Here is a 26,738-nt window from a genome sequence, read left to right as displayed (position 1 = left end):
CCCACTCCAAATTGATTCCCGACTGACCGGTAGCTATCTGGCGTTGCAAGCTTCCACAGGGCTATCACCAGTCGCTTCTCAACTGTGAGGGCTGCTCTCATCTTGGTATTCTGGCGCTTCAGGGCAGGGGAAAGCAAGTCACAAAGTTCCATGAAAGTGCATTTACGCATGCGAAAGTTTCGCAGCCACTGGGAATCGTCCCACACCTGCAACACTATGCGGTCCCACCAGTCTGTGCTTGTTTCCCGGGCCCAGAATCGGCGTTCCACAGCTAGAACCTGCCCCATTAACAGCATGATCTCCAAAGCGCCGGGGCCCGCGGTTTGATAGAATTCCATGTCCACGTCCTCATCACTCTCGCCGCCGCGCTGCCGTAGCCTACTCCTCGCCGCCTGGTTTTGCAGGTTCTGGTTCAGCATAAACTGCACGATAACGCGCGAGGTGTTTACAATGTTGATGACTGCTGTCTTGAGCTGAGCGGGCTCCATGCTTGCCATGGTATGGTGTCTGCACTGTTCACCCAGGAAAAAGGCGCGAAACGGTTGTCTGCCGTTGCTTTCCTGGAGAGAGGGGGACGATGTACCCAGAACCACCCGCGACAATGTTTTTGGCCCCATCAGGCATTGGGATCTCAACCCAGAATTCCAATGGGCGGAGGAGACTGCGGGAACTATGGGATAGCTACCCACAGTGCAATGCTCCGGAAATCGACGCTAGCCCCGGTACATGGACGCACACCGCCGAATTAATGTGCTTAGTGTGTCCGCATACATTCGACTTTATACAATCTGTTTCCAAAATTCGAATTCTGTACATTCGGATTACTCCCGTAGTGTAGACATACCCTCACTTGCACAATTTTGCAGCTAAAGAGCCAAGTTAGCTGAATGATTGTTTTACTGACCAATGCTAAGGATAGTTATGCTTCTAACATATAAAACAAATGTAAACTGAATTAACAGTCTGATTAAAATATTCAAAATCCCTAAACCCTTCAAACATGGATTCATCTATGATGCTTACTGGTAAAATTATTGTAGGCAATAATCCAAATTACCCCATTTTCTGTCTCCCATGCTAATACTAATCTGTTTGAGGCAGCGCTTCATCTGATGTAAGTTGTTATAGGGTCGTAATTGTCATAGTTCCAAATTCATGACCTCAGTGGAGCTATAAACAATTTATACTTGATGACTATCTGCCCCCGGGTTTCCAATATTATAATCAGAATGCTAGAATTGATTTTAAAAGTATTATATTTTCAACATGAGTGGTACGTAGGCACTTTTTTTTTTTAATTCAACACACTATTTGGCTTCTCAGATTCAGTATATTTTACACCTTAACTTTAACTCCACAATTCAGAGTGCCAGTTAATCTTTCTCTCTGGAGACTGATTGTTGGCCCAGAGCATGGCACATAACCACTTAAGTTCAGTGTGAACCAGAGAAACTTGGATATAGAGTTTGTTTTGCTTTGTATATGCGCTAAGCTAGCAACCCAAAATGACAGGATAGCTACATTTTTAAAAGGAACAGAAAGGAATAAACACGGAGAAAATAGTTTTAATAGTACTTTTAAAATTTATTTTTGGCATTAAAACATTCGGTTTCTACAATACAAAATAAAACTACTCAGTATGTATGTGTAACATAATCCCTGATATTGACACTCCTGGCAATGTTAAATAAGCATGCTAATCACCTCAAAATCCCCTTATCACATACAGGAATATAAAAAATAGTAAATGACAAGAACAGTTTGACCTCAGGGAGAGAAAGCTTTGGAGAATGTTCATGCCACTTTAAGCTTGGATAAGAACTGCAGAAGTGTGGAAAGGCAAAGGTGAAACAGGTGAAAGGTGTTTGGCTATTGTAGTCTTGAGGCACAAGAAATCCCAGGTCAACCATCTTAAGGTGAAGGCTTTTCACAGTGTACCATGAAAGAAATACATACATTCTAGTTTGCTGGGCCCTTTCTCACTGTTCCTCTCTCATGTATATTCTCAGGTATAAAGAGCATGGAAAAGGGCTCATATAAGGAGACCTGCAAATACAGCCCTAATCCCTTTGGGGTCTGTCTCAGGAAATTTAAAAACAAAAAGCCAGAGGCTGAAATGGAAGTTCTGGGGGTGGGCGAGGGGAGAAGAAGGGAGAGTAAAGACCAGTAATACAGGGACAGGAAGGGAGGGGGAGGAGGGGAAGAGGTTGCCTTGGCAAATTGTAATATTTAGCACTTTAGTTAGAATCTTCACTAACAAAGCAATCATGAACAAATCCAAAAAGCAAAGTGCGGAGAAGGAGCCTAGAAAACGTGACCTCCGGAAGGCAGCAAATTTTCTAGGATACTCTGCATGGCGGGCTCTACAAGAGGGTAGCATCATCCCCCATTGGCATCAGACGTACTTATCCATTTAAAAAAATGAGCACATAATTGAATGAGAAGGCCCATATGTGGCTTTGGCATTGTGTCCTGCAGTTTCTCACCAAAATGTTGCACTAAAAATTAAAAACAGAATGGTTTTAGCTGCCTGAGAGAAGGTGCAGAAAGGCTTCCAAGGACAAGTCAACCAGGCATAAGGGTAGGAACTGATAAGAGTATCTCCATGCATAGGCGTGGGGTCCCCTTGTCCAAAGTGAGGCTTCTGTAGGTGTGGGGCAAGGAGTAGAGGCAGCAAGGAGGAGGAAACACCCCCCTCCCCTTATCCCAAGGCAAAGGCACTTGCAGATGAGATTACATGGGGAAGAAAGCTGAATGGCTGGGTGGGAGTGGCTCCTTTTCTTCTTCAAGCAAACATGGTTAGCTGTAACCACTGCAGAGGAGAAAGAAAGAGAATGTGAATCATCTCCAGGAACCTGCATCTCCATTTCCACCTGAAACCATTACCATATTAACCAGGAATCAGTGTACATTTCTTTGTACTACATCTAAAGGGAGGAACACTCCAAAGCATGTATAGCATAACATGTTTGTTTGTACAATAAAAATGTGTGTCTATGCTCTCTTCTCGCTCCAAGCCTTTCAGATTCCACTTTCATATCCACCTAAGGGCATGATCCAAAATCCATTGAAAGCAGTGGAATGACTTCTATTAAAAAAGGTCTTTGGATCAGGCCCCAGATGAGGAGACCACTAGCTGACATCATTACTCTGCTGGGATAAAATAAATCAAAAAGACTTGGTGAATCTACCAGTTTGTATTAAAAACTGAGGTAGTTTATGGGAACATTTGGGGGGCAAACTGGTGTTTGCGACAAATTTACAGATTAGTAATTATAATTCTTTGCATATCCATAGCCACTTTCATCAAGGACCACAAATTAGTAGTTGTAGTAGTAAGTATTAATAAATTCAAAGCCTCATAACTTCTGTATGAGGTAGGTATTCTTGCTAGAGATGGGTAAACTGAGGCACACTAATATGCCCAAAATTGGTGAGAGGGCTGGGACAGAACCAAGAAATCCTAATTCTCTATCATTTGCACTAAATACTGGAGAACACTATCACTACCTCTTTTGTGGTTGAATGTGTAGTGAATTGTCATTATTGTTCATATGACTCATAGAATAATGAGCAAGGGGAGGAGCAAGACTAACATGGGAGGTGTCAATATCTACTCCAGAGGGCCAGCTATGGGAAGTAAGAGACCCACACAAACCGGGGGAGGGAAAAAAAGTATGTACCTTAAATAAGTCAAAAGTGACAATTCCATCTTTATCTGTGTCCAGAGATTGAAAAAACCCTATAGAGATGGGAAAAGGGGGGGGAAAGAGGGGAATGTTTTGTAATTATTATTTTTTAATTGCACGGTTTAAAAACTTTTATGCCTCTGGGTAATTCTCAAACCTCCTATAGAAAGTAGTATACCTCTGAATTCTCTCCAAATGGAGTAGGTACCACTTCACCAAGAAAACCTGCTGGAGAACGTTTACCTTCCCTTTACTGCTTTTTAATCCAACATTGCATCAGAATCCATTGAATGAAACACATGTACAATTCTTGCTACCAACAGAATAAAGGTAGGACCTAGACCTTTCAAATCTAAATAAAGACGGGGTTAAAAAATAAACGGGAGTGCTGGTATTTGCAATAAAATTATTAACAGATGCTTCAACTAGTAATCTCTCCATCGAAGAGCTATCCCTGCCTTCTGCCATCTACCATTTTGATAGTCTGCTAATCCCAATAAATAGCTTTACAACAGTTATTAAATATTCTGTGAGTAGCACCATCAATGGCTCACAGTCGAGAGTTTGAATAGTGCCAATGCAAAATGCTGACTGTTGGGAAAATACTCACTGTCAGCACCAAATGGGTTACTTGGTACCAAGGGCATTAGTACCCAAACTTCATGAGCTGGCACAGATCAAGAGAATATTTTAAAGCTGAGTAGGTTAGAGTCTGATTTCCAGCTGGGTTGTGCACAAAAATATCTGTATAGTACCATAACAGGAAATTCATACCCACATCGTAAGAAACAGCAAGTTAGAAACATAAAAATACTCTCAGAAATTTGTACTCACTGAACATGGTTTCAAGTCGCACTAAACAGCATACAAAGTTATCAAAGTCAATAGCCAAGTCAGGCTCAGAATAACGGGTGATGATCAATTCATACAGTTTCTTGTTCAGTTTAAAGCCTGTCAAGACATTACTATATTAAAAAGTCAAGCAATTTAAAACAGCATTAGACCACTTGATTTCAGGCCACACAGGTATTACGTGGAGTAAACAGACCACTCTTGGAAAGTCGTGTATGTATAGAGAGATCTGTTTATTCATCACTGAGGCCAAGAATTTAGCATGATTCAAAAAAGGATTGGCCATTTGTATGGACAACCAGAATATCCTGAGTTATAGTAAGGATTAAAAAACCCAAGAGTTTTGGAAGGGATATAAATATTTATGTTGTAGGACATTAGCCAAGAGGGGTTAGGAAGAAACTTTCTCTGTGGGCAGGTTACTCCATAACTACAGGAAGCAGCTTGTATGGGCACCGTTGGAAATAGGATAGACAGCTGTTAGATGGACCACTGATCTGATCCAGTATGATTATTCTTTGCTACTACCAATCAAATCTTGTCATTTTGGATTGTAACAAGCAACTACTCAGATTTTCTGTGCAACCACAAGAGGGCACATCATTTCTTGCGCAGAGCACAGTAGCACTTAGGTCAGCTACATCTAAAACAAAGTTGCACAGATCTTACTGGAGCTCTCTTCTTTGGCTTTGCTCAGAATTTTAACCTATCCTACAACCGTTTGATCATTTTTCTACAGTGCCTAGATGGATTATCTGGACAAACCTATCAAAACCTTGGTTCCATCGTGGTGGGAATAAAAGGTACAAATCGTATTTGTTTGGTTTCTGATGGAAGAGATTATGAATTAACTGACAAATGAATTAAATGGAAGGTAGTAAGTTAACTCCATCTAAGTATGTGATACATCACCTGCAGACTCCAGCGCCATTCGCATTTCATAGGCACTCATGCATCCAGACTTGTCTAAATCAAACTTCCTAAAGACAACCTTAACAAAAAAACAAAAAAGGACACATGAGGGTACTGGACACTCCTGCAGTGGGGTAAGAAATCTCATGGACTGTAATAAACAGAGTCACACAGTCTACTGAAAATGTGCAAAAATATCACATTGCTGTATACATGAACAACAAAGACTGGATTAAAAAAAAGCACCAAATTGTCAGTGCTGGTACCAGAGCATTTTCAAGTGACATCGGAAATTCTCTGTCATTGATATGGATAAGCTAAAGGAAGCAGAAGCGGGGAATCAATAGCAACTTAACCTACCAGGTAACTCCTAATTTTGTTCCAGAGGATGTTGAATTCCACCAGTCCTAATTTCCCATTTCCATCTCTCTATTCAGGAAAAATTATTAAGGAGAAATGTTTGCAAGCTTACTTCCTGAAGAGGAACTTCCTCTCCCATCACACCCCAAGAAGAAACCAATCCAAGTCTCCACTAAACACTAGCACCCTGGCAGCTATAATATGTCATTTTTACTTAGGCCTGGTCCACACTAACCCCCCACTTCGGACTAAAGTACGCAAATTCAGCTACGTTAATAACGTAGCTGAATTCGAAGTACCTTAGTCCGAACTTACCGCGGGTCCAGACGCGGCAGGCAGGCTCCCCCGTCGACTCCGCGTACTCCTCTCGCCGAGCTGGAGTACCGGCGTAGACGGCGAGCACTTCCGGGATCGATCCCAGAAGATCGATTGCCTGCCTCCGAACCAGGAAGTAAGTGTAGACGTACCCTTAATTAAAAAAAAAAAATCCCCTAATGACTGGTCTACATCTTACAGGCATGACACAACCCAAAGGGCCAGGAAGTCATGTGGATGTAACAAAGATGCAGAAGGAGGATACATCCATGAGGTTCACCATACTTCGGCATGACTCAGTACTGAACCCTTTAGTCCGGAGGTCTTTATCTGGAATGTAAAGCAAAGAGGGGGCAAAGTTAAGGCATATAGCAGAGTTGTTTATAATGCACTGTGTGAAAAGCTAGCATCCTCGTTACAAACACTTGAGCTTTTTTGTGTTCTTTTTAGATTTCTTGTAAGAATGCAACCTTAATGCAGGAGTGAGGCAATAATTATTTTCATTTCCATCCTCTGCTAGTAGATAATGAGACTGCTTCCAACCAGTAGAAGAGAGAAATACATTGATTCTGTCTCCTATACTGATACTCAAAAAAGAGTGGCGGTGCCCAAGCTACAGCTACCAGTCTGGGTGCATCAGACTGCTGGTACTACTTCAAGAAGAGCACCACATGGTATGCTAGATTACAGAGACTGACCAAGAAATACCCAGATTCAGACTATGACACTAATAGGTCAGCTGAATTATGTGATGCTGTTTTTTCCATTACTTACGTTTACTTATGATTTTGTTGAGGATAGTCTGCAGTTCTGAGACACTGATTTCCATATCCTGGAAGAACCAAAGAAATAATACTGCATTTCTATAGTGTCTCTCACCCCAAAGTGATTAAACTGATGTACAAATTATGTACAGAACCACCCATTGCTAAGATGCAGCCACATTTATTAGATGAATTGTGGCAGCAAGTAACAGTGCAAAGCAACACCACACATTAGTTTAGGATGGGAAGTGAAGAATATGCTATCCAACCGAAACTTCTGGAGACGTTTGAGAGGCAGAATGTAATTACTCAAATTGGAATTTGGCTAAAATGACTTGGACCAAACCCTCTATATTTCTGTGAGAAGTCAGTGGCTTGAGATTCATAGATTTAAAGGCCAGGAGGGACCTAGTCTGACCTTCTGCATAGCACAAGATGGAGAGTCCCACCCAATAATTTCTGCATCAAACCCAGAAATTTCTACTTGAGCTATAGCAAATCTTTTAGAAAGGTATCCAGTATTGATTTGAAGACTTCAGGTGATGAAGAATCCACCATAACCCTAGCTAAGTTATTCTAGTGATTAATTACCCTCACTGTTAAAAATGTCCCCTTATTTCTAGTCTGAATTTGTCTACCTTCTGCTTCCAATCACTGGATCTCATTGTGTCTTTTCTGCTAAATTAAAGAGCTGTCTATTTTCAGAAATCTCTTCCCCATATATTTACTTGTGGAACAGGATAAAGTCACTTTTCATTCTTCTCTTGAGTAAACTACACAGACTGAGCTTCTTAAGTCTCCGACACTAAGGTATGTTTTCCAGACCTTGGATCGTTTTTGTAGCTCTTTTCTGTACCTTTTTTCCAATTGTTCAACAACCTTTCTGAAATGTGGACACCAGAATGGTCTCACTAATGCCATGTACAGAGGTAATACCACCTCCTTTCTCCTACTTTATATTACCTTGCTTATACATCCAAAGACTGTGTTTGCCCTCTTAGCTAATTACCATCACACAGGGAGCTCATGTTCAACTTTAATTACCATAAACTGTCAAGGCAAAACCTCCAGCAGCAGTGCTCCCTCCTACTACCACATGGAGGCATTAATTCGGTAACGATGCAGTGGGAAAAGTGCCACCTAAAAAGATAGTCAACACCATTTCACATAGAACCTCATTTTTCTTTGGAGGTAATCCATTCAGCTACTGAGGCCTAATCATACTTATCTTCTTACATCACGTGAAGCAAAATATTAGTCTAGCAGCTGGACTAAGGATGGTTTGGGGAGAAAAGATTTAGAATTAGACGATTCACACCTCAAGCGTCCTAAACCTGAAAGAGGACAAACAATACAGCCAGCTGATTTTGCTGAATAATTGGAAAGCATTTTATCTTGTGTAACTTATAGAGATGATGCTTGTATATGTTAGATTGTAATGTAAATAAAGAACTGGTTTTTGGACCTAAAATTGGGCTTGATAATAATAAGGCCTAGTAAAATATAAGTGAAGTAAAGTGAGACAATTCAGAGGCAAGTTAGAGATAAATTATGGTCAAGTAATAAATATGTTTTTGTTTTAACTGATTTTAGCAGGTGTTGTAAGGAAATTTTTAGATGGTTTGAAATATTGGTAACTGCCGAAATTGCATTGACGCAAATGATAATTAGAATGATGTTTGATATTTATAGGCAATAAGTAAAAGACATTCGGTTTGGGTGTACAGAAGATTAAATATGGTAGTGGAAATATAGATATGGTAAAAGGGAGACTTAATTAATTAAGGGGTGTTGTTACAATTGATTATAAAAATAGTAGTATGCTAATTTTATATTAGTGCACTCATTCACAATTAAGATACCATTAGAGAGAGGATTATATTCCCCTTCTTCTCATCCAGGGCTGATCATCTCTGGATGCACCATTTCATCTTGGAATGTGCGCATAAAGACAGCGTACGGTTATATAATAATGCCTGTTTGCTTCAACTAATTTTATTTTAAATAAAATCTTTAATTCTATCACTCGTGTCATTCACAGTCCTCCAATAAATTAAATTATCTGTCACTGCTCTGGAGGATCAAATTGAAAGAGTGCAGTTTGGTTCTATTTCTGATCTTTAAACTCTTACTTGGGAACACATAAATCAAGGTTACACTTGCTCCAGCTGCTCACAAAATGATATTGTAATTGTAAACATGCATCCGAAGAAGTGGGTATTCACCCACGAAACTCCTATACGTCTGTTAGTCTATAAGGTGCCACAGGACTCTTTTCTATTGTAATAGGTAGGGACTCCTCAAGGGGACCACTATATATAGTACATAGATTTTTCTTTATACACGTTGCTTTTCCACCCACTGCCAAAAGAATAAGAGCTGCAGCCACATCTCCTCCAAAGTTAGCAGGTTTGATATATACTTGCCCCTTCATCTTAACTCAGTAAGAACAGCGCACTTACCGCTCCAGCGAGCTGCTTGAAAAGTTGCTTGAAACTGTCATCAATCTCACTTTCAGAAAGCACTTTCTGAGGAAAGAGAACAAACTTTTGATTGGCTACTTCTCAGAAGAGTAAAGTACACAGCCCATGAAAGGCATGCAGCAAGGAAATATGTATCCCAGGAAATTTGTTGTAAGCCCATGGCCGGACAGGAGAATACAGAAGTAGTAAAGATATCATGGCAACACTAGCCAAGTAGTAGAATCCCACATTTGAATATTTGAATCCCACATTCAGCTTCTCACTAGTAGGGGAGGGGTTGTGCAGTGAAAATAATGCATTTAGCTCCTGAGGGAGTTAGGTTTAGGTCACTCAAGCAATACCTTAGCACCACTAAATCAGAACTCTTACACAAGTCCAGTTTCCCCAGAGAGCAGAGACATGTTGCATAGGGATGGGGAACTATAGTCGGTAAAAATCTGTGTTCAACCCAGGTCTTCTGCTGTTGAGGCCTCTGGTTACATGACAACTAGACTGACTCAGCCTCAGAAGTTGTACTACATGGATAGAGCCATAGTAGCTAGTGAGAAATACCGATCTCATAGAACTGGAAGGGACCCTGAAAGGTCATTGAGTCCAGCCCCCTGCCTTCACTAGCAGGACCAAGTACTAATTTTTTGCCCCAGATCCCTAAGTGGCCCCCCTCAAGGATTGAACTCACAACCCTGGGTTTAGCAGGCCAATGCTCAAACCACTGAGCTATCCCTCCCCTCCAATATGGGCACTAAAAGATGGATCTCTGGCTTCTTATGCAAGGAAACAACACTGAGTAACTACCAAGTTCTAGCTGCCTATTCTACTGGAAAGGGCAAGCATGGAAAGAAAGTCATTTAAAAAAGTTGTCAGAAGACTGTATGGAAACAGGAGGAGCCTCTTATGATGACTATATGAACAGGGCTCTCTGAACATAGCCACAGGCTGTGAATTGAAACCAAGTGACTGCTAGAACTCTGAGTGGTCTTAAACCTCAAAAAGGAATCCTTAGTCTCTGCTCTTGCAGAGGTTAGTAGATAAGGGGTTCTTACCTCATCTGGAAGATTAGCCTGGATCTGATCATCCATCTCCCTGCAGAAACACACACAAAATGTCCATGAAGGAATCAAAATAGCAAAACCATTGTGGCAGGAGAAGAGGTACTGTGTGGTCACAATATTATGTGAGCATGTATAAATGCTATACGTTAGTTCTCAGGGGGACAACTTTCTGGGTGCAAGAGAAGCTGGTACCTATGTTTCAGTAATGTTTGGCAGCCCCAAACCCTTATGGGCCCAGGGAAATAGATCACAGGCTCTAATGCAGGATCTCTGGCATAGCAGGGCACAATACTATCCATTGTATCAGCCATCTCTTTTTCCAACCATTGCATCTCCTACATATTGGTTTCCACAGCCACACTGGCTAAAGGGCTTGGCTAATCTAGAATAAGTAAGTTTGTGTCACATTCCTTCTTCACAGTCAGCCACAGAGAGAACAATATGACGCTTGGGAACAAAGGTTCCCAAAGATTGCAAAAACCTGATAATAGAGATACATGAATAAAATCCCACACTTGTGTACTAACTGCAGCCCTGTGAAAGGGCCTTGATATTATTAAAGTTTTCCCTATATGGCCCTTGATTGGGAAGCCCTGATAGGCTAGCATCAGTTAGAAAAAGCAAGTATGGGGATGCAAGTGGTGGTAGTGGTACTGGATATGATTCATCCCTTTCTCTTCTGGGACCCAATTCCTGGAAAACAGCTACTAGTTCACTCAAAACACTTGCCATAATCAAAGATGAGCCTTGAAACTTACTCAGTTCCAGCTTTTTTCTCCGAGAAGACCCTCAGGACAAAATCTCCTTCCTTGTTAGGTTCGAAGGTGGAAGGCACAACAATATACTCCCCTGGAGGCAACTTGAAGCGTGTGCTGACTTCACGAAGGTTTATGAACTGCTCCGAGCGGGCTCGTGAGGCATTCGCCAGGAAGAAATCTCGTTTCAGGTGAACTGCAGACTGGCCTACAAACTGCCAGAGAGAGACATATAGTCACCGCCATGAGCTGGCAAATCTTCTGCTCCACACAGACTGCTAAAGGCCCAGTACAAAGGTCTAGTCAACCAGGATGTTTAAATAGTACCACAATAAAAGAGAAGAAGGAAGATCCTTGGAAAAGGGCAGAGGGTCCTTTGGAAGCACAGAGGTCAAGACATTGGCATTTTTCCTCTGTGCCACATAGGTTTTCCTGCCAAAATAATAAGTGAAAATAAATGTAATGGCTGCCACACATTGAATCAAACCTCAGGTTCCCACATTCCCAGCTTGCAGAGTCTGAGAACTGCCTCACATTCCTTTGGCTAACTCAAGAGCAGTGTCGATGGGTTCTGAAGGGAACTTTACCCATCCCTCTTAAAAGAAGTATAGGATGGCCCAACTGAGGGAAGCAGAAAGGCTGCCATTGAAGAGAAAGGATGGTCCAGTGGTCAGGGTAATAGCTGAAGACCTAGGAGACCTGGGTTCAAGTCCCTGCTCTGCCAGACTTCCTGTATGACTTTGGGCAAGTGACTTAGACTCTCTGTGCCATAGTTCTCCATTTGTAAAACAGGGATATTTCCCTACCTCACAGCAGTATTATGAGGTGCTCATATATTACAGTGATAAGAGGCAATATAAGTACCTAAGAGAGATATTTAGAATAAAAATAGGACCTCAGAAAACTCACACATACAAAATGTCATTACAGTACATCAATTCCTGTTAATGGTGTTCCATTAGAAGAATAAAAAATTCCATAAAAGTAAGACATGTTGTTCAGACCTTGATCTGGATGAATATCAAAGAATTCAGATTGTCTGGGATGGATACAAAATAAAAGCCTTGGAGCCACCTTGATCATTTCTAAAAGAAGAAGTGTCTGAATCCAAAGTGAAGCCACATTATGCATCATCATGCAATGTTATCCCTACCAAAAGGATTGGGTTAAATATGCATTACCTATGGTTGGTATCTGATGAAAGAATTTCCATACGTACCTCACGAGGAACCTTTAGAGATACAAATTAGAAGTCAGTAAGTTACAATGAAACTAATGTTCTGTTAGCCAACAGGAAAAAGATAACATCTATAGTTAGTTAGTTATTTACTTGGCCAGTCATCTTCTGCATTCCTATAATTACCATTTCAAGTATTTATGCTTGGACCAGAGTTTAAGCAATGGTTTCCCCTCACATCCCTTACTTCTCTTGTGTCATTGCAATGAAGTATACATGTTGTTCAGGGGCACTCACCTTTGAAGCCCTAGGTCACCTCCCCCTCTCCCTCACCCCATATTGCTGTTCCTATAAGGAAGCCCTGCTGCCCCAACAAGCTGGGGTGACAGGTTAATTCATCCAAGGTACAGAGGCAGCTCAACAATGAGCTAACATTTGAAGGCTAATTATATGCAAGTGAGCCTATTAATCTTATAAAGAACTGTTATTCTCAGCGGGGAGAGAGACAAGGAGGTTGTGCTAATCAGAAGCTAGGAATCTCTGAGAGCACGGATTGTTACAGAGCCCATAGTTACCTCATAGACAGCAAAGCCAATGGTCTCCATGTCCTTCCCATATTGCCTTTCCCTGCGACGGTGCTTCTGCATGAGTGCCAGGAGAAAGCTGCAGCCCGATTCTCTGCTGTAGTCATCATCATTATCATCCACCTCTTCCAGTCGGATTTTAAACTGAGGGTTTATCCAGAAAGTAGCTGAAAGGCAGGAAGAGAAAGGAATAAATTAAACAATACGCTATCCTTACATATTCTTGGTTGTTTTAAGGTATAGGATATGTCTGCACTGCAATCACAGGGCATGACTGTGGATCATCATGTAGACATACGTAAGGGCTTGTCTACACTTACATTTTATAGCACTCTAACTTGCTGGGTCAGGGGTGTGAAAAATCACCCCCCTGAGCGCAGCAAGTCTGAGCGCTTTAAAGCGCTAGTGTAGACAGGCTCTGAGCGCTGGGAGCCGCACTCCCTGCCCTCGGAGCTAATTGCCTTGTGGAGGTGGATTACCAGGAGTGCTGGGAGAGGTCTCTCCCATCGCTTGCGCGCGACCACACTTCAGCGCTTTGAAGTTTCCAGTGTAGACATACCCTTAGAGAGCTTTAACGTAGCTAGCTTGGGCATTGGTAGCAATAAAGCCATGGCAGCAAGGGCTAGCTCCCCAAGTAATAACCTAGGGTTCTGGGTGGGCTTGTTGAAGCCCGGGATGCCGCAGCTTCAGCACCATTGGTACCCAAGCTAGGTTGGGTCTATCTACACAAGCTGCAGTCACACACAGTTATTGCACTGTAGATTTACCCTTTGAGCCAAGAGTCTCTTATGAATGCCTGAACACCATGAAAACCTGACCACCCCAGTACAAAACAATCACTGGGAATGGATAGACCAGTATTCATGGTTATAAAAGTGTTCACTCATTCATAGTTTAAATTGATCACAAAAGTGGTAATTCAGCAAATATACATCTAAAAATGAGCTTTCCTCATTAACATGGGTCTCTGCAGAGGGTATTTCCAGTAAACTACAAACATTTCCTCAGGGAGCAGTGAAATTGGTACGTCTCAGTGTAAAACTGTTTTAACAGCCAGCATCAGGCTAGTTTGATAAAATCAGGTGTTCTGGGTGGGTTAGCACTAAGGCAGTGATTTCCCTACATCCCCCCTGAATTTTCCCACCCCCCCCTCCCCGCCCCAGTTTTGTGAACTAGTTACATGCCAAGTTCGTGACTGTTTGGAAATTTGAATTGAAATTGAAACATTAATACACACTTTAAAAGAATATACAGTGTATGATAAAATACATGTATCTGAAAAAGTATAATAGATTTGAAAAGTATGAACATAGACTAGCTTCCTTATACAGCTGTTGTTTTTTATGACAATGTCAGTGCATTCATTTCGGTGATGTTGGCCAAACTAATAATTTCAAATGATGATTTGTAAGCGAAGTCTAAATGAGCTCTCCCTGACAGCTAGTGATGAGCTGGGGCTGGAGGGAAAGGCTTCAGGACCAGATTGTATTTACATTCACACCTAATCTACCTAGGTATCCAGCAAACAGAGCTGTGTTGCCCAAGTGATAGATTTTGGTTGGGGTGGGGGTGGGATGAAATGTTGTTGTTCTTATTGTATGAGTAAAGGGCAGTAGAACTGTACTTAGCCTGTGCTGATTGAGGGCATCAAGAGAGAGGGTGGGGACCTGTCCCTCTCCACTGTTTAAAGCCAGAGCTGATTAGGCTCCATAGATAGTCTTTTGTTCTGTTAAGTGACCACTGCAGCTGAAATCACTGATAATCAGGTCTAAGTGCTTAGTCCTGCTGTGGGGACAGTGTTTCTGTGGAAGAGACGGTCCAGACTGCAACAGCGAGATTCCCCCCCTGAGAGCTCTGCTGAAATCACTGAGAGCTGGGTGGAACCTCAAGAGACCAACTCGCAGAGGTCACAATGGCAGGTGGCAGCAGAAGGTGACTGCGCAGAGCCATTGGCAACAGAGTGGTGGAGTGAACGGTGGCACAACAAACAGCAGTGGTCGGAGCGAACAGTGAGCAGCTGGTGGAACGAGCAAGGTGCCTTCTTGCCCCCCACCTGGGAGGTATATACTCACGTGAAAGCACCTCTGAACTCTGAGTCTCCACTGACCAAGGACAACACCGGTGAGTGGGGTGCAGTGGAGGGGAAAGTGTGGGGGTACGTTAAATAAACATTTGTTTGTTGGACTATATTTTAGTGACTTTGCTCCAGAATGCTAGATTTGTGACTGGGAATGGAAACTTATATAAATATGTTTCCTAGTAGGCCAAGATTTTTAAAATGCATTATTTGCCAAGGTTGTTCTCACATCATTGCTATCTTGAGAGGTCATTATGTTGGGGAGTTTCTGTACTAAACATTTTTATTATTATAATTAATTTTTACATAAGAATGGTAATACTGGGTCAGACCAACGGTCCATATAGCCCAGTATCCTGTCTTCCGACAGTGGTCAAGGCCAGGTGCTTCAGAGGGAATGAACAGAACAGGGAATCATCAAGTGATCCATCCCCTGTTGCCCATTCCCAGCTTCTGGCAAACAGGCTAGGGACACTCAGAGCATGGTGTTGCATCCCTCCCCATCCTGGCTAATAGTCACTGATGGACTTATTCTCCAGGAATTTATCTAGTTCTTTTTTTAATCCTGTTATAGTTTTGGTCTTCACAGCATCCCCTGGCAAAGAGTTCCACGGGTTGACTTATGTTGTGTGAAGAAGTACTTCCTTTTATTTTTTTAAAACCTGCTGCCTATTAATTTCATTGGGTGACTGCTAGTTCTTGTGTTATGTGAAGGATTAAATAACATTTCCTTATTCACTTTCTTCACACCAGTCAAGATTTTATAGACCTCTATTTTATTCCCCCTTAGTCGTCTCTTTTCTAAGCTGAAAATTCCCAGTCATTTTAATCTCTCCTCCTGTTTCATACCCCTAATCATTTTAGTTGCCCATCTCTGTACCTTTTCCAATTCCAATATATCTTTTTTGGGATGGGGTGACCAGATCTGCACACAGTATTCAAGGTGTGCACATACCATGGATTTACATAGAGGCAATATGATATTTTCTGTCTTATTATCTATCCCTTTCTTAATTATACCCAACATTCTGTTTGCTTTTTAACTGCCGCTGCACATTGAGTGGATGTTTTCAGAGAACTATCCACAATGACTCCAAGATCTCTTTCTTGAGTGTTAACAGCTAATTCAGACTCCATCATTTTGTACGTATAGTTGAGATTGTTTTCCAATGTGCATTACTTTGCATTTATCAACATTTAATTTCATCTGCCATTTTGTTGCCCCGTCACCCAGTTTTGTGAGATCCCTTTGTAACTCTTCGCAGTCTGCCTGGGACTTAACTATCTTGAATAGTTTTGTATCATCTGCAAATTTTGCCAACTCACTGTTTACCCATTTTTCCAGATCATTTATGAATATGTTGAACAGTAATGGTCCCAGTACTGACCCCTCAGGGATACCACTATTTATCTCTCTCCATTCTGAAAACTGATAATTTATTCCTACCCTTTGTTTCCCATCTTTTAACCAGTTACTGATCCATGAGAGGACTTCCCTCTTATCCCATGAGGGCTTACTTTTCAAAAGTCAATTTAAATTAAATACATTTTTTTTTAAATTGTATTTTTTTAGAAATCTAGACCTGTTATGTGTTTTGGTGTAACTTGCATTATCCTTATGTTAAATTTGCATTATCCTAACAAAACATTTACTTTATTCATATCTCTTTTATATGTTGCAGGTCAAAGTGAAAATGAAAAGACAAAAAAAAATACAATATTTTTTCCACTCAAAGGCCTCAAAAACTAACCAAGGTGAAGAACACATCAAGAACCAAGAATATATCAACATGTCATCTGAAGGTTCAAGTGGTATATCTACATCCGACCAGCCCAAAGCACAAATACAGCTACCTACTAAAGAAACAGTGTCTCCAAAACCTAAAGGCAGTTCCCGATGTTTGTCGGTCAAAGTGTTCCCATTTATTGAAGTTACAAAAGATGGCTACTGGTGCACCTCTTGCAAAAAAGCTTACGAAGAAGGAAAGCTTCCCAATGCTATAATTGGTAAAAGTGGAGGAGCTTGGTTTGTCAAACTGATCAGCAAAGCCAATGCTGACAAACTACGTGAAAAGGCTGCAAAACACCAGGCCTCTGAAGTGTATCAACATGCAGAAAGCCTTATAAGCCCACTTTCAAAGCCAATTTTAGAAGTACTTAATGAGGCTGTTAAGAATGCTGGAGACACAACACAGTTCATGCGAACAAACATGGCTGTGGCATCCTACTTTCTATTTAAGCAAGAGATACCACACACTGGAGGCCAATGTTAAGTGCATTGTCACTTGTTCATCCTGAAGTTGAACACTGGTTCCGAATAAGACCAGCAAATGCTCACTATCTTTCTGCAAGAAACTCAACTGACTGACTAGAAGCATGCGGTGCAACAGTGAAAGACTCAACAGTTGAAAAAGTGAAGAACTCTCTCACCACATTCAAAAAATTTGCATACATGGCTGATGAATGCACCGATGCAAATGGGAATCAAGTATTAAATCATTGTGTACGTTATCTTGATGTCAGGGGTAGGCCAGTAGATGCATTTCTAGATGTTCAAGTTATAGAAGACACATCGGCTGCATCTGTGACAACCCACATCTTAGAAGAGTTAAATGCTTGTCAATTAGACCCCAAACAGATGGCTGCTTGTGCATTTGATGGAGCTGCAAACTTCTCTGGAAGACATGGTGGAGTACAAGCTTTGCTCAGAGAAAAGTGTAACCCTAATCTCTCCTATACACACTGCAGAGGCCATCTACTCCAACTAGCACTAGTACGAGCTGAAGAATCTTCAAAAGACCAATGTTTGGTCGGGACACTGGACAAAAAAGAAATTTTGCCCTCCGCTCTGGCGCTCGCGCCCCTCGCGCCCTCCCCCCCGCCCCGGCTCCGCCCCCTCCTTCCCCCATTGGCTCCCTCCCCAAATCCCCGCCCTGGCCCCGCCTCTTCCCCAACCACGCAGCATTCCTCCTCCCTCCCAGGCTTGCAGCATGGCGGCGCAAGCCTGGAGGGACGGGGTGGCGGCGGTGCCTGGATCCTGGAGCTGGTGAGTCAGCTCCGGCACCTGGGCACCGGGCGGGCAAAGGGGGGCTGGCAAGGGAGGGAGACAGGGGGCTCAGCTGTGAACCCCCCCCGCTTCTGCCCGGGCTGCTGCACCCGGGGCCGGGAGCTCAGCCTGGAGACTGCTCCAGCCCTGCAGCCCGCGGGGCAGCGCGGTGGGTCCGGTCGGGGGCAGCGCGGAGCGGGCAGGGGCCAGGTGGGCGGCGCGGGGGCGTGGGCCGAATCCCTGCTGCTGCCAGGGAGCCCCGCGCCTCTCCCTCCCGCTCGCGGCTGCGGCTCCTTCCCGGCGGGATGCGCCCCCCGGCCTGCCCTGCGCACATGCGGCGCGCGTCCAGCTGCTCCTTCCCAGCGGGAGGGAGACTAGGCGTGGGGGACGCGTGCCGCATGTGGCCGGGGAAGCGGGAGGCGCGTCCCGCCGGGAAGGAGCCACAGCCGCGAGCGGGAGGGAGAGGCGCGGGGCACCCTGGCAGAGGCGGGGATTCAGCCCCTGCCGCCCACCCGGCTCCTGCCCGCTCCGCGCTGCCCCCGCCCGGACCCACCGCACCCCGCATATGCCTGTGGCGGGCCGGGGGGCGGGAGGCTCCGCTGGGAGGGCAACGTGCGGGGCCGGGGCCTGCTAATGCCCCAGGCCCCTTTAAAACTTTTTTTTTTTTTGCTCCGCCCCCCCTTTTTTTTTGCTCCGCCCCCGTCCCAATATTTTACTCTACTAATCTGGTCACCCTAGCCATTCCTCAGCAGGGAGAGCTCACAGAGCTGCTCATGATGTTGCTCTCGGCAGCTGAGGGGGCTGTGGGAGAACTTGGAGAGAATCCCACGATGCTCAGCGAACATCTCTTCCTTCCCACAACACTGCACTGTGGGATACATACCCACAATGCATTGCTCACCCTGTCAACGATGGTGTCCCCAATGTGGACATGATCTGTCGACAGAGGAAGCATGTGTGAACACCCTTTGGTGATTTTTGTTTTGTTGACTTTTGGGTGTCGACATAAGTTTTGTCAACAAAACTTGGTAGTGTAGACAAGCCCTAAGAGTAGCATACTGGACCATATACCTTACCTGGAAAATTCCTGCAGCCTCCAGCTGTGCTCCCCCGTCTCCAGGTGCCATCATAGAGTGTTGTGTTCCACTTGCGGAAGGTGCGCGCTTTCAGTGCATCTGGAGTAAGGTTACAGATCTCCAGCCGTGTGAACTCTCTCAAAAAATCTTGGAAGGACATCCTAAGAAGAAAGAAATCCAGTGAGCTCACACAGGTATCCGTCAGAGAAACTACTGCAAAGGTCTCTCGCAAGTCGAGCAGGGTGTGAAGTGGTTTTCCTATCCCATGTACATTTTTGAGTGAACAAAATTGTTTACATCCCGAATCAGGACAAAATTCCATCATATTTTCACAAACGGGAAACCCCCCCCCCCCCCCAAAAAAAAATTCAGCTCAGGTCAATCAAAATATTTCTTTTTGATAATTCCAAAACATTTTTATTTAGATTTTTTAACATTCTAATTAGCTTAGATTTATAAATAAAATCATCTCAGACCAGAAAAGTAGATTTTTCTTTTGAAAATGTTGAAATGTTTCATTTTCACAATTTCAAAACTTTTTCCTCAACAGTCAGGAAATTTGTATACATTGCCCTATTTCACAAACAGCTTCGGTTTCAACAAATCTGTATTTTTTTGGTGAACAAACATTTCATTGAAAAATTCCTAATCAGCTCTATCCTCAAGACCCAGGATGCATTTGATGATCATGTTTTATGTAGATATCAAAGCTTTCCACAGCCTCACAAAGAATAGAGATCTTTCTGTTCTACCCTGATCCTTCACCAATTCATGCCTTTTATTCCTTGCTTGTATGGTAATAATTCCTGGCTATAGTGAATCCAAGATTTTATATTTTGGATTTACTTCTTATTCAAAATCCCACAGCAAAGGAGTCTAAGCCTTTTCAAAATCTTTTTATAATGATTGGTGAAAACCAACAGCACTACCCACTGTTTCCTTGTACCTCCCCTCCCGCACTTTGATCTGTTATATCCATCTGTTGTCTCTTGTCCTATACTTAGATTCTAAGCTCTCACAAGCAGGGACCATCTTTTTGTTCTGTTTGTACAATGGAGTCCTGGTCAATGAGTAGGGCTCCTAGGCTTTATGGGAACACAAGTAAAAAATAATAGTACTCTATAACATCTAAACAATTTATAAAATAAATTTAGAGGGCCAGATCCTCAGATGGTATAAATTAGTCTAACTTCATTGTCTTCAGTTGAATTTCCCTGATTTATGCCAGGTGATGATCAACCACATTTTGTTCACAGTGGATTATATTTTTTTTTTTGGTAGGGGAGCAGGTGGGTGAGAATATTATTTTTTCAGCTGCAAAGACCAATCTGTTTTGGTGTTTTTCCCAGGTCACTGACTTCATGGTCAGCTGAGTGCCACTCTCCAAAAAAGCACAAAACTGATTCCAGCCAGCACTGAGATCCATTTGCAGCAAAAACATTTTCAAACATTTGCTTCCTGTAGCATGGGTTTTCACTGGTAAAAACACCACTTAAGACAAATTTAAAAAACCCAGCATCTTAGCTTATTTGTGCGTATTTAAAACCCCTTTTAACTTGGTCACAAGAGTGTAAAATAAGGGTTAGTGCAAACTGTACTTTCCACTTACCAGAATTCCCCATCTTCCATTTTAATCCTTAGCTGCTGTCCCACAGATGGGTCCACCACGTTCCACTCAGAAGAGCTGCAGGGGTGAAGCAGGTCAAACATGCCGTGAGTCCTAAAGCTTGAACAACTCACAGTAAATTAAATTCTGGAAGAAGGAGGTGCAACTCCACTGACCTATTGGAGCTATGCCAGTTACGACAGGGCTGAATTTGGCCCATTGTGGGCAACATTATCATCCCACACTGCTCATTAGTAAGAAAAATATTATCATTACTGGCTGTAGACACATGTGGTCTGTATTCCAAGCTGTTCCTGTGCTGTTGCTCAGCAGTTTATTTCCAGTTCCACAAATTGGGTGTAGGATCCAACCAAAATAATTCTGTTTTATACAGGTGTGACCCTAAGAGCATCCCAGTTCCAGGTGGCACCTTGTTGTTAGGATATTTACCCACAGGGTGGCATGTAATGTATCACTGGAAAACTCAGAACTCATTGATCATTAATATTATTGTGTGGTGCATGTAATAGGTTCGTATATCATCCTCATCACCATAATATCGGAGGGCCTTCTGTAGTGCATTAAGCAATGTGACTAACATCTGTCACACATGGTTCATTCTGTCTCTCATCCTCTCCATAGAGGGAGAATTGTGTGCGCAGTGGAATGATTTGTCTTGAGATTTTTATTTATTTGGTAAATGTACATGCTGGTGACTGAACAAATTTGCAATAGATAGAGCCTTTTACCTCTAGGTCACTAGTTCTGATACAGATTGGTAATGACTAGAAGCAGTTCCTTTCTCACAGCTATTTGCCATTTATCCAAGGTCCTTATCACCTTGACATCTAAGCAAGGAGAGCCTATATGAAGTGAATTGATACATCTGCAGTCCAATTTCTAGTGGGCAGATATCTACATCTCGTTAATCATTATCCTAGTTGGCACTATTTGGTCCCCTTTATGCCAGTTGCAGCAGTGTACAAGGCTGGAACTATCCTCAACTTCAGATCTTCCTTTTAAGTCAGAGTGGAGACATGCTAGCAAGGGTTGTGTGTGGGAAGCTTGATTGCTACCTAACCTATGTGCTGTGGAAGTTCAGCGTCTAGACCTGTCAAGCTGACACCTTCCACCAAGAGTAAATTGTATTTATTATTTTCCCCCTCCAATCTTCAGCAGAGGTGCTGGAACAATTTGTATAGTGGGGTGCTGAGAGCCATTGAACCAAACTGTAAACCCTGGATATGATAGAAACCACTTCAAACCAGGGGCTATGGCTGCACCCACAGCACCCCTAGTTCCAGCACTTATGTGACATTCAGAATCTGTATAAAAAGTTGATCCTTACTTATCACTCCAGGCTCCAGTCCATTCCACCTCTCCCCATGGGTTTCGCATTCGAATTAGATTAACACTCTGTCCTCGGTAGGTAATCTGTAATCACCACAGATATCCAGTTAGAGATACAATAATACTTGCTTTCTGTAGTATTTATGCCTTACAGACAGGTGCACAAAGAATTGTCATGCAAAAGACTATGATGGAGAGGAAAAAAACATAAGTAGCTTTTAATGCGAGAGTGCTATGAGGAAGAAAAACTGTGATTAGCTTTAAATGAAAACAACTTTTTCACTCTGCAGAAACTGTTGTGCAGAATTTGGATACTATTGGGATGAATGCTATAGGGAAAAAAACTAAAATAGATCAGCTAGTGAGAAAAGTATTTCTTATGACCAAGAACTGTGTGCATACATGTCACTGTGCTCCATTAATTAAGGCCCTAGCCACAACGGTATCAGGACCTTACTAGCTACAGTCATATTTAAACATAGTTATAGCTAATAAGGTTCTGATTCTATTGCAGGCAGTGTTTTAAAGGGGCATTTTCAGGTATCCTCAGATATATATATTTCTCTGCAGATGTTTAGAAGCCATACATAGCAGGTAACATTGTGCTTTAAAACTGACCAGTCTAGTTTCACAGTCTTGGTGAATCACATATAGACATCAAGAAGTATATGAGATTTTAAAATTCTTTCAACTTTAGTAATCCAAAAGTGTTATTAAGTAACACATAGAAAGTGATTTGTACATTGTGTGAAATCTGTCACAAGTGACGACCCAAGATTACAAATGAACAAACAAACAAACAAGGTTGCCTTATTTTTAACACTCAAATACAAAATACTAAATCGTGCAGAGACTTTAAAGTGGTAGCTTAAAAAAAGTTAGTTGCTGGTTCAAAGTATAGGTTTTTATTGCAGATTTAAGATTTTTAACCTGACATTCCCTTAAAACTACCAGGACATCTAATTGCTGCAGAGGGCATGGGTAAAACAAAGCTGGAGAGTGTGTGTTAATGTGCCAATCCTGGCATGTCTCATGGGATTTAAGCAATAGTTGATGGTCACCCTATTACCTCAGACAGAAAAAAAATGAACTCCACTTATTTTCTGCAAAGTCACAAACTTGTAACAAGATACATGCTAGGTGGTTATGCCACAAAGACCTGCTATAGCAGAGCCACTTGGGATGGGGTGGGCAATGAAATATGGACCTGCCAGTGTACTGCACCCACTCCTCTTCTGTTTGACTTACTATTTATTAATCCTAGCCCTATAACCCCACGATAAACACTGCAGTTATGATTCTTTCCGAAGGTCTTGCAAATCCCTCCAGACAACACACAACATATTTTGTCTTTTTAGACTGCTTTATATCTGAGACTCTCAAACATTCATGATTTAAATCCCAGGACATGGGTGTCTGAGATATTATTGTTCCTACTATGTAGCTGAGCAGGCTCAGGTGAAGTGACTTTTGCAAGGTCACACAGCGGCAGAGTTGGGAATAGAACCCGGAGACCTGATTCCCTGTTCTAACTACTGCACAACACTCCCTCTCTTCAAACTCTTCAAGGGAATGAAGATTGTACCTGTTTGGCTCCTGTGACCGAATAGGCATGACCCTTCACCAGCTTTTTAAATGTTACAGCCTCCATGTCCAAAGCACTGGTAATCTACATTTAAAAAAGTACACAAGAATACATGTTAAAATTGTCATTGGCTTCACCTCTGTCCCTAAAAGAAAAGACATATTAGCTTCTACACACACACACACACACACACACACAGTTCATGCGAGGACCACAGGTGAACATGTACGAATGAGCCAGCATGCCACTGTTTTATTTTGTTCGGGTTTTTACAATGCAACCATCACTGTGGTACCTAAACAACAGCATTTTTTTTTTTGGATGTGGAGCCTTGCTCTCTCCCTGTTGCTCTAGTGCAGTGTTTCTCAATTTTTTAGGTTGGCGACCCTTTATTCAAAGTACAAAAAAAAAAAATTACAACCCTCCCCCACCCCATATTTACTATAAAAGAGTAAAAAAAAGTATTAATTATAAGCCCATATAGTTGGTGTGGGTGTGTTTTCAGAGGCTAACTGACCTTGAAGGTTAAGAGTGTGCAGAGAATGAGGGAGCAAGATTTTCTTTGCTTTAGATCGTAATAAAATGTTCAACACTGCACAATCCTCCTTGATTGCCTTTCATGACACCCTTGGGGGTCGTGACCCACTGGTTGAGAAACATTCCTCTAGTCTTTTCTAAGTCATTTATAAAATCTTTTAAAATGAATGCAGATACTCTTGAAACTTTATAGTGTTATGAGCTGGGTGACGCGTTGTTATGGGATTGAGACTGAACTCATCCTTCAATTAACAACTATAAACATAAGCCCCATTTTAGCCCTAGTCTACACTACAAAGTTAGATTGACGTAAGGCAGCTTACATTGACCTAACTCTCAGCATCTACACCAAAATGCAGCTCCCACCAACGTAACTCGCCCACTACACCGACTTAACTCCACATCTGTGAGAAGTGTAGCACTTAAGACATTGTAGTTAGGTTGGCAGAGTGTCAGCGTAGACACGGTGTTGCTTACGTTGACGGTTGCTGCCTTTCAAAAGCAGACCTACAATGCCCCACACTGACAGTTAAATCAGTGCAAGCACTCCTGGTGAGGATGCGCACCGCCGACGCACAGAGGGTAGTGTGCATATGCAAAAGCTATTACATTAGCGTACAGCCACTGCAGTAATTAAACAGAGATCAACTTAATTTTGTAGGGTAGACTTGCAGTTTGGGTAAGGGTGTGTATGGGGGAGAAGGTGCAACAGACAAGAAAGACTGTCTTCCTCTCTCTGTCTAATGGAGCAGCTGAAAACATGGTGGCTGACCCTGGGGGAAACCTGGGGGGAAATTTTTGAGTTAGGAGTGCAGGCTAATGAGTGCTCTTGGTGCTGTGACCAAAAGAAGGTGTTTCCTGCTATTTAATTCCCATACACAGATCAGGTCAAGAAGAAAAAAAACAAAACTTAATCTCAGCCTTTTGTCTGAATTGAGAATTCTAGATTAACAAAAGAGGTTATTTCAGCAATAGTGCTGGAGCTTATCCTGTTGTCATCAAATATGTAGAACCCATTGTCATCATGTTACTATCACAAATAGCAGAGACCACCGTGTTATTGAACAGGCCCATGGTATACAGACAATAACTCCACTAGGAAAAGGACCACTGGCTGCCCAGCGAGAGGGGGAACCACAGGATGGCCATCATGAACAGTTGGTATGGAAACAGCAAACTAACAGCCAATGGTTAAGAACGCTGTGCACTTTTTATGTGTACCTGAGCTAAGGAAGAAGTGAAGTTTGCTGTTAGAAGAGCTGGTAGACAGGCTAACATGAGATTGGCGGACACATTCGTGAGCTCCAGGAAGTCACCTGAGGGAATTCCAGTGGAGTTACTTTCTGAAGCAAATCTAGATTAAGTGCAGTTTCCTACAGTATATATGCAACCATCACCACCACACACATTTATTGGATTGGTGCAGAATGTAAACGCACGCGTACCCAGGGCTCTAGGCACCTTTGCCATACAGGCTAAACAACAAACAAAACGGAATACAACAATTTTCCAGAAAACAAGATGGAGATGAGAAGAGCCATGGTCCCAACCCTCAGTGCATGAATCTCAGCCTTGAGAAAAGACAGGCTTTGCAATGTATGGCAGTGCATGTATGTGCACACTGCAGGCAGTACATGAAGCCAAAGGTTAAGTGACTTTAACCTCCTGATGGTCAGTGAATCATTGGACACTGGAAGGCTTTGTTTGCTATTATAAAACATTTCTTCTAACGTGGGATTTGGGGATTTGCTGTAAATATTGATTAGGAGATGCACATAAATCAGCAGCCATGATGAGTGCTCCATTTGTTTCCAAAGCTTAACAGCCATTTTGGAACAAAGCTCTGTTTTTGTTAATGAATTTGGGCTTGAGAGCCTGCCTAGGGAGGGGACCACAATGTGAGCCTGAAGGTTTATTTTCACTGCAGCAGTTAGCTTGGGTGAGTACACTCAAGTCGAGCTAGGTTAGCTCGAGTGAGAGCAACCACACTGCAAAACAACACTTGAACCACAAAGAGTGACTGGATTAGCAGAGTGAAATTGGATTGGTATCCGGTTTATTGTAAATCAAGCTGCTGCATCCCTACTGTATTGCTAGCTTGAGTCCAGCAGACACCAAGAGGAGTTTGCTTGTGTGTGTGTGCCCGCATTGAATGGTTGCCAAAGGAACTCAACATGCCCAGCTAGATGCCCAGGAGCCAAGGGATCCTTGAGCCACTGCCTTGTTTTGAGAATGAGCAGCCCCAAATCCCCAGACTATTAAAATGGTCCAAGACCCACTCACCCATCACCACAACCAATAAGAAAAAGGTGCAGGATACAAAACAAGAACTCACATCAATGGAGCAGCCAAGCAGAGATCCCCTTTCCAGAGCTTTCAAAATAATTTGGTAAAGGTCACTGGGGGGTTTCCGAAGCTCGTACCATTCGGTGACCCCTCCAGTGAAGTCTTCAAAGCCCTCCGAGGTGCTTCCTCCAGACAGAGCTTCATAGCAGCCATTTACCCTGAGTGAGAATGA

At 42.6% G+C, this 26,738-nt stretch overlaps 1 protein-coding gene across 2 annotated transcripts in view; it reads right to left on the bottom strand.

Annotated features, from left to right (window-relative positions):
* Window positions 1–1,570: 1,570 nt before the first annotated feature.
* Window positions 1,571–26,738, bottom strand: part of CAPN1 (calpain 1) — a 49,905-nt gene continuing 24,737 nt past the window's right edge. For both annotated transcript variants that reach the window (XM_065408424.1, XM_065408423.1), the window contains exons 6-22: window positions 26,556–26,724; window positions 23,684–23,767; window positions 22,097–22,182; window positions 20,752–20,826; window positions 19,143–19,303; window positions 12,935–13,110; window positions 12,402–12,413; window positions 11,186–11,397; window positions 10,419–10,458; window positions 9,355–9,420; window positions 6,903–6,960; window positions 6,394–6,458; window positions 5,814–5,882; window positions 5,454–5,532; window positions 4,524–4,640; window positions 3,684–3,742; window positions 1,571–2,812 (exon numbers count right to left, since the gene is read on the bottom strand). In XM_065408424.1, the coding sequence (XP_065264496.1) occupies window positions 2,786–2,812; window positions 3,684–3,742; window positions 4,524–4,640; window positions 5,454–5,532; window positions 5,814–5,882; window positions 6,394–6,458; window positions 6,903–6,960; window positions 9,355–9,420; window positions 10,419–10,458; window positions 11,186–11,397; window positions 12,402–12,413; window positions 12,935–13,110; window positions 19,143–19,303; window positions 20,752–20,826; window positions 22,097–22,182; window positions 23,684–23,767; window positions 26,556–26,724 (1,555 nt within the window). In that variant the 3' untranslated portion in view covers window positions 1,571–2,785. The remainder of the gene's footprint in view (window positions 2,813–3,683; window positions 3,743–4,523; window positions 4,641–5,453; window positions 5,533–5,813; window positions 5,883–6,393; window positions 6,459–6,902; window positions 6,961–9,354; window positions 9,421–10,418; window positions 10,459–11,185; window positions 11,398–12,401; window positions 12,414–12,934; window positions 13,111–19,142; window positions 19,304–20,751; window positions 20,827–22,096; window positions 22,183–23,683; window positions 23,768–26,555; window positions 26,725–26,738) is intronic.

This window comes from Emys orbicularis, chromosome 7 (genome assembly GCF_028017835.1).
Source record: "Emys orbicularis isolate rEmyOrb1 chromosome 7, rEmyOrb1.hap1, whole genome shotgun sequence".
NCBI lineage: Eukaryota > Metazoa > Chordata > Testudines > Emydidae > Emys > Emys orbicularis.
This window is presented reverse-complemented; position numbering and strand designations above follow the sequence as displayed.